Source organism: Nicotiana tabacum, chromosome 10, assembly GCF_000715075.1.
Source record: "Nicotiana tabacum cultivar K326 chromosome 10, ASM71507v2, whole genome shotgun sequence".
Lineage (NCBI taxonomy): Eukaryota > Viridiplantae > Streptophyta > Magnoliopsida > Solanales > Solanaceae > Nicotiana > Nicotiana tabacum.
The window spans coordinates 11,946,253-11,954,432 of NC_134089.1; the positions used below are offsets into that span (position 1 = coordinate 11,946,253).

General features: G+C 34.4%; 1 protein-coding gene across 3 annotated transcripts; it reads right to left on the minus strand.

Annotated features, from left to right (window-relative positions):
* Positions 1-265: 265 nt before the first annotated feature.
* LOC107777638 (peptidyl-prolyl cis-trans isomerase CYP21-3, mitochondrial-like) lies at positions 266-7,345 on the minus strand. 3 transcript variants are annotated; one of them, XM_016597706.2, is made up of 8 exons: positions 7,187-7,345; positions 6,429-6,607; positions 3,113-3,152; positions 2,665-2,715; positions 2,152-2,237; positions 1,375-1,512; positions 1,122-1,272; positions 266-630 (listed from the first exon to the last, which is right to left on the minus strand). In XM_016597706.2, exons 2-8 carry the CDS (start codon positions 6,578-6,580, stop codon positions 544-546), a joined length of 705 nt encoding a protein of 234 aa, XP_016453192.1. In that variant the 5' UTR covers positions 6,581-6,607; positions 7,187-7,345; the 3' UTR covers positions 266-543. The 3 variants fall into 3 exon arrangements, with proteins under 3 accessions (XP_016453192.1, XP_075078682.1, XP_075078681.1); XM_075222581.1 differs by lacking the exon at positions 7,187-7,345 and adding an exon at positions 6,959-7,100; XM_075222580.1 differs by lacking the exon at positions 7,187-7,345 and adding an exon at positions 6,717-6,873.
* Positions 7,346-8,180: the final 835 nt, after the last annotated feature.

Consider the following 8,180-nt stretch of genomic DNA (forward strand, 5'->3'; position numbering starts at 1 on the left):
AATGGCTGAATTGCATTCGCTAGCTAAAATATGTACTCCATATATATATATATATATATATATAACACACACATATATAAAAAAACATACATTTTATTGGCTATTATTTTTGCAAGCAACTAAAAATATGCAATTCTCTAAGATCAAGAACTTGTCAAACGCAATCCAGAACACCTAATGTACAACATTTCTTTATATATTCAAGTTAAAGAACATACTTTTCTCGGGTAAAGTTGTGTCTCTGATTATATTCAAGTTAAGATAGTTTTCCTCTCAACATACTACGTTATAAAATAACAGAGAGCTGCCGAACATTTATCTAAGGGGAAAAATTGGGAAAAAACAAAAAAAGTTATACAAATGGAATATCATATCAAGATTTTTACACAACAAGCATCAATGACAAGCCGCGTCATGTCACTACTGAGGAATTAAAATCAGCAAGATGGTTTCTGTCGCTGTACCCATATTGCAAATCCACGTTTTCACTGCAGACTTTGATCAATGAGGTTTAAGAACATCATATTATGGACACTGCAGGCTTCAAATGTTGTATTTTAGAGTAACTTCATTGATCCGAACAGGAGTTTTGGGTCGATAATGGTCATCTGTATCTACCTCTTCAATTTCCTAAGTAATCATTAAAAAACATGCACATTAAAGGAGCGCAAAAGAAAGATAGAAGAGAGAAATCACATTACAAAATTTGTAAATGAAATAGGCAACCAAACTCGAATTGCATATTTAGTTTTTCGTTCTTCGTTTTCTCACCCATCCTTTGCTCCATAGTTCACTGCTTTTACATTGTACAAACGCCAACTTATACTAAGTGTTTTTAATAACAATGTTATACTTATGGATTAATTTCATTTGGTTATTCGTTTTCTTGCTCAAGCTGTACGATGAATATAATCGTCCAACTGCTCAGGGGATGCATCTACCACATCCACACTGTTCTTTTTTCTTTTTTCCTGATGAAAAGGTAAGAAACCATATGCACACTGCTCCGGACTTGGATTACTGATAAATGCTAAATGATATGACAAGGCAGTGAAACATCAAATGCAAACATCATCGTACTCTATGCAACACCTGATAGGAAAAGGAAAAGTAACTCATACCTGCACAATATCTTCTCCCTTTATCACACGCCCAAATACATTGATCTTGTCATTCAGATCTGGGATTGGAGCAGTCGTTATAAACAGATCAAATCCTCCACCTTCATGTTTTGTTTTTGAAGTACCAAGCATAAAAGCTTCATGCTTCAGGCTGAATATAGAGAATCATAACTTAGTGATCAATCAAACAGTTAGTTATCAAGACTTGTTTACAGATCAATAAACGAAAAACAGCAAATAAGATGAGGCAAACCTCGTGTCTAGTCGACTGTAATGCTTTCCCCTCGAAGTCCAATCTTCTGTAGCGTCAAGTTTATCAACTTTACTACCATGGATAACAAAGTGCTTTATTACACGATTAAATTGCATCCCTTTGAAGTGGCCTTTCTGACTGCAAAGGCATTTTGTAAAGTTTATCATTCTAGCTAAGAAATGCAAGAAATCCTTCAAACAATGCATAGGGCAAACAACTATGACACTAAACCAATCAACTCATTATATAAAGCAACATGTATCAGTGCCAACAAGTCTCAAAGTGCCAACTGCACGGCCTATACCATGTGAAGCACTAGCGAATTAGCATGACATATCTTCACCCAGAACATTTTCCTAGATTCTGGATTTACTCATCTACATGATGCGGTGTTTTAGTATTCACTGATTGATAATTGTGACACTGAAATTACCGTTCATAGCCTTAAAGGTTCTCTTTCGGATAACAAAGAAGATGAACAGTTTATGCCTTCTTAAGAGGAGGAAAAACCTTTGAGAAGCCCACTTATGGAGATCAAAGTTTGAAAACTTGAGGTTCATATGAAGGGTGGGGAGTTAAGAAATAAGCTCTACATCATTTCATCAGCCTCAAATGTAAAACCAATATACACGCATGCTTCTAGACACACTCACTCCCAACCCCAGTAACCACCACTGCAGAGTGAAGAAATAGCTTAAGGTAACGCGAATACAAATCCAACACATAATTTCAATGGAAATTACCCTAGACATAAACAAAAGTAAACCAAGTACGCACCAGAAATCAACAAATTCGTCAACAATGTCAGGAGAACCATCTTTGTAAAGTTCCACGGTTATCGATCCTTTTGAGGTGGATATGAACTGTCAAAGATTAAAAGAGTCAACAAAGGGGAAAATATAAGTAAATAGAAAGCCAAACAATCAAATTGGGTAGTGAATTCTCCAATTGTACCCAAAATAAACAAAAGAATAGAACTTGTAAAAGAAATGAAACAGTAGTAAACTGTTATTTGCCTAAAGAGGTCTCAAAAAGGAAATTTCCTCGTATCAAACCAACTAGTCAATATTTGAAGTTAATCATAAGCTTTGGGAACAGTACGTGCTAGAAGTAGGAACAAGGGAACTACAAAAGGCTAATGGAAGGGATACCTTGCCATACTTATGTATACAAACTTCTGATATACTATAAGAACCAGTATTGTAATACTTGAACAAAATTGACATTGAAATCACAAGTGCAATCACTTTCCAGATAAAATGCAGCAGAAGAAAGTTTCTGTAAACTCACCGCATATTTAGGGGCATCAGATTCCTTATGCTCAATAAAAGAATTTTCACCCTGCATCATGCAAACAGAAATATGTATTAAGAACCAGGAATTTCGCCTGCATCTGATTCCCAATTCTTGTTTGAACCCGGATAGTCTTGTAGCGAGAATTGTGACATCAATTCAGAAAGATGGAAGTCCAAAAAGTCTAAATAGGGGGTTACAAATTCCCCATCCCAATGAGACAGAAAATGAAGCCCTCCTACAAGTCATGAATTACGAAATTCTCATAACAACAAGGTCTACTCCGCAAGAATTCCATGTCATAGAAACTTTTAACTGTGACAAATGCAATTTTTACAGTCACAAGTATCCCAACACAGACCATCAAAAGCTACAAGCAAATCAACCCCTAATGGCCAAAACAATTTATCATCAAGCAAGAACAGAAATTGGCAGTAATTCATACCTCAGAGGTCAACAAGTCATCATGTGTCTGAATTATTGACCTAGAAGGAAATTAACAAGTGTTAGATCAGTTTGGATTAATAAAGCCTGTCCCAACTCGCTTTTGGGATTGAGGTAGTAGCTGTCATTGTAAGGTACTTAAGAAATGATCTATAGGCTTGCAGTGTCTCATAAATTAGTTTAAAAAGTTACATGTCTCAATTTGTTCATGACACAAGTGCAAAAGAGTTGGGTGATAACTGCATTCAGTCAGAAAATGTGCATATTTTGGAGATTTCCGCATGAAGAGTTACTTTTGACTTAATAATGGGGCTTTTAAGATACTAATTTTTCCTGAATATTATACGAGAGCATGAACCATTAAGAACTACATTTGTGAAGAGACCAAACTAAGGCAAGGATCGCTAATATCAGGATAAGGAGGGGTCAAACGGAAGAATGCGTGGGGACATACATTTTAGCTTGCAGTGAGAAGCTGAAAAACGTCCACCTTTTCAAGAAAATGAATTACTAAAATTTTGCTCTTGCAGAACACTATCCATAAAATTTTAAATATCTCCTTGTGTAAAGTTCACATCCTCCTTTCCTAGCCACCAAGAAACCAAACCAATTCCTTGCTACCAATACCAAAAGCAAGTGCAACACCTTTACACATCCAACTGCCGATTTAGCATAGCATTAATGATAGTGTCCTAGAGTTCAGTTTTGTAACTTAAAGCGTTTCTGGATTTCAGTCTTTGTAAATTAAAACTCCAGGACAGTATCCTGGAGTTCGAAGGTTTCATATGTCAGACTCAAACATTTTCTTCTTTTTACTTTTATGCAAAATGGTCTAGATTTGCCCTCCGTTAATAGTTGGGGTCAAATCAACCCTTGCCGTACCAAAATGGGCTAGATTTGCCCTTGTTTACTAATGGTCAACTATTAAGACTATTCCCAGCAGTGCAAATTTAGACCAGTTGGGACGAATCAAGGTCTTATGAATTCCGGTGTTGAGCTCATTGACGGCAATGGTGGCCCGATTTTGAACTGTTAAAACACCCAGAAAACCAAACCCCTTCATTTCCTAAATTATTAACAAACTTTGACAGGCCAAACACTCTTAATCGACAAATCAATCAAAATGCTTCAGTCTCCAATTCTATTGGAGTTGCTATTCATTGCCAATTTCAAAGCCCAACTAATTTTAATACCAATTTGACAAAAAGTACCCATGAACTTCCCCCACCTACAGTTAAATCAACCTTTACAACTTTGTTAAAGTCATCCTCTGTGAATCATCCCAGGTAAAATTGGCTGATAGTTTCAGGAATTTTCAAAATCTACAGATGATGGAGCTTTTGAGTTTGTGTAGAGGGAGTGAAATGCATAGAATTTCGGTGGTACTAGCGGAGATGAAACCAAGGTGAAACTGTTAAGTGTGAACTTTTATGAATTAGAGGTGGTACCGACAATAGAATTAGTATGGCCGAGAGGTGAGTGCATGGAGATAAAAGTGAAAATGATTGCTATTCTGTTATGAATGGAAGAAGGAGCTGACTATGCACTGATGGTGTATTAGTCTTAACAGTTGATTGTTATTCAACAAGGACAAATGTAGCCCATTGTTATAACAGCAAGGATAGATCTAACCCCAACTATTAATGGATGGAAAATCTGGACCATTTTGCATAGTTCAAGGACAAAATTGGACCTTTGCCTTTTAGTTACTTATGTTTTTTTTTTATAAAGCGGAAGTTTCGAATGTAACGGTACATGACACGGAATCACATGTTTACATATACAACCTTTCATGTTGAATCCACCCCCCCAAAAAAAACATGAAAAAACAACAACACCAGTTAGCAATCAAATAATGACACTAAATATGTAGCTCATAAATTTCATACAGCACAACACCAATATCAGTAGATTCAAAAGATTCATACCATAATGAGTTTAAGTAGCATATTTAGTTCTCTCCGTGACATGTTATTTATCACAATTCATTTTTCAACATCAGATATAATCAATTCCTTGTTAGAGAGCATATACTGATTTACGCATCATCATGAAAACCATTATCAAAGTGATCATTAACAGCAAACCATAATCAAAACTAAAACACTATCAGAAAACCTTGGTGTCAGAACAAAAGTAGCCTCACAGCTCATCACCAGCACTAGTTCTATCATTGTATTCTTATGACTACAGATTCTTACTAATATGGATGCCTCCATAAAGCTTCAAGCTTCACATGAGCTGCCGTCATGTTTTTAGAAAATGAGGAAACTGCATGAGAGAAGGAAAAAAGATGGACAAACAGAGGCATCAAAGAAAAGTTTTTTCTAGAGGTGGTTCGGACGCATGGGGCTTAGGGAAGTTAGACCAGTTGCACAGCTTTTCTTCTTTTCCACCCATTCTTGGATTTCAAGGAAAACAGCAGACCTTTGGATGATAAAGATCAACTCTGTCTAATTTACATAACAAGCCATTACTCAGTCTATTAAAAACTAGTCTTGTCTGTCCAGATATAGAGATGATCCATATTATTAATTCCATTATCTTGCATATGATCATATAAACAATAAATTCATTTCCATATATATAAGAGGAACACATGTAAGCACTATCCAAACAAAATTTGATTTTGTCAATTTTTACTTTATTATTACTTTTATTTTTGTAACAGTCATATTCAAATCATTTGTGCGCGCCTCAAACTATTACACTGGATACTTGCATCCTCCCATAGTACATACGCTTAGACAGATGGGAATTAACTTTTTTTTTTTTTACGTTAGTTGGAATTGAACCCTGGTATGTCATGATCTTCAGACCCTGTAATGCACAACTTATCCCACCATTCATAAATGTCGGTACATCCTCCAATCCGCTCACTAAAAGGACAAAATCTCCTGAGTCATTTAGGTGTAATGCATATTGGGGTTATTTGGACATCAGATTAGTTAAACGTTAATAAAAAGCGGACAAGACATTTATTTTTTCTCCCTAAATGTCGGTAGTATTTTCTTATAGTTGTACCCTATGTTGCTCGGACTCTTCGAAAATATCTCCAGGTACGTGCCGGATCCTCCAAAAGTGGTGTATTTTGGAGGATCCGACATGGGTGCGGCAGCATTTTGGAGAGTCCGCACAACATGGGTTATCTCTCTTTCAGCTTGTTTTCCACATGTAAAATCTAAACCAAACAACAAACTCGACATATCAATAAAACTACTAATAAATCACAAATTTAGACTCTACAAGCAGATAAAACAAGATTTAAAACAGATACAGCAAAAATAGAAAGTACTCAAGAGAGGATTTTCACAAACCTCCGAGACCAGTGTCTATAAGTAGCAAACAGGAAAAACACCATGACAGCAACAATCACGCCATATAGCATGATCGTAGGGATACTAACACGACTTGGCCCCTTCTTCTTTTTGCTTTGCAATAGAAGAGCTTGTGGTTTTATCTTCGCCATGAGGCTTACGACTTTCAAGTATTATCTCTGAATTTTCAAAAAGTAAATACACAATTAAAATGCACTCCACCGAGCTTACAAAAACAAACCAATACAAACAATCTGAAACGACAACAAGAAACTAAATTTCTTTTACCCATTTATTTCTTTATAATTTTGCTTCATTTTCACATATTTATTGAATCAGTCGCACTTCAGATGCAGCAAAATCCCATTTTTAAATTTTAAATGGACTTGATAACTACAGAAAATTAAAAACCCCAAAAATATTTGAACTTTATATTTTCCTTACTGAAACTTCAAGCTAAATCCATCAAAACATACATACAACTCTAACATAAATACTAAAAAAAAAAAAATTATAGACATGGGGTTTACTTAAAACATCATATGAACCGATCTGAATCCATTTCCTTTTAAATTAATACATGAGAAATTGAGAATTTCAGATTCTGGACTTCAATTTCTAAATTTAGCAAAATCAAGAGCTAACATTTTGTACCGAAATTATGCCAAAAAATAAACCCTAGCTTAGTATAAAGATTGGATTTTGAACAGAAAAATCAAATAAAAATACGGAAAAAAAAAAAAGATTTAGAGTGTGACCTTCGCTGGTAGAATTTGATTACTTTTCGTTGTTTCTTCACTGTCTCTTCGTTGTATTCCGTGTGGCGTTAGGTGACAGAACAGAGAAGACAGTTAAATGAATCTTTGTTTAATTTTCAATGCTCTACCTTTAATAAATTGTGTTTTTCTATTTCACCCCGAAGTTAAATTAATTATTCATTATTATTTTGTACTCACGACATATTTGATTGATATAATTTCTTAGATATTAATTTGATTTGCTTATTATATTTATAGTGTACAACAATAACAACGACCCAGTATAATCCCGCTAGTGGGATCTGGAAAGGGTAATATGTACGCAGACCTTATCCCTATCCTGAAGGGTAGAGAGACTGTTTTCAGGAATAAAACATCCTAATTAAGTTTAAACAGTAAGAGTGAAATTATTTTATTACAAAGCGTAAGAATGATTTAAATTCGAAAGCAAATAGTTAATTTGAATTTTATTACAAAACACATGATAAATGTTTCAGCCGAACCGAATAGTTAGCATTAACGCTACCAATCAAATATCACAAATATCTTTTCTTGCAAATTTCATATATTATGTCAGAAATACAAAACATCTAATCCTTTATACATGCAAGGACATTCAAAATTAATGATTTAATATCTACGAAAATTTGAAAATTATCGATTTAGCATGTTTTTTCATATAGCAATAATAACATTCAAATACAGCATGAAGTTTGTCAAGGGTTATCAGATGCATCTTCATTTAAATATTCTGGACTTAGAACAATAGTTTTTGCTGACAAACACATGTGATATTATACAATTTAGTGGGCGTATGGATATAAGAATAGTGAAATTTTAGAAAAAAGTGAAAAAAAAATTCAAGTAAAAATGATATTTGAAAATTGGAGCTACTTTGGACATGAATACATTTGAAGTTGTTTTTAAATTTTTGTGAGTGATTTGAAGTAAAAAATTTAAAAAATAACTTTTTGGAGTTTTTCAAATTTTCGAA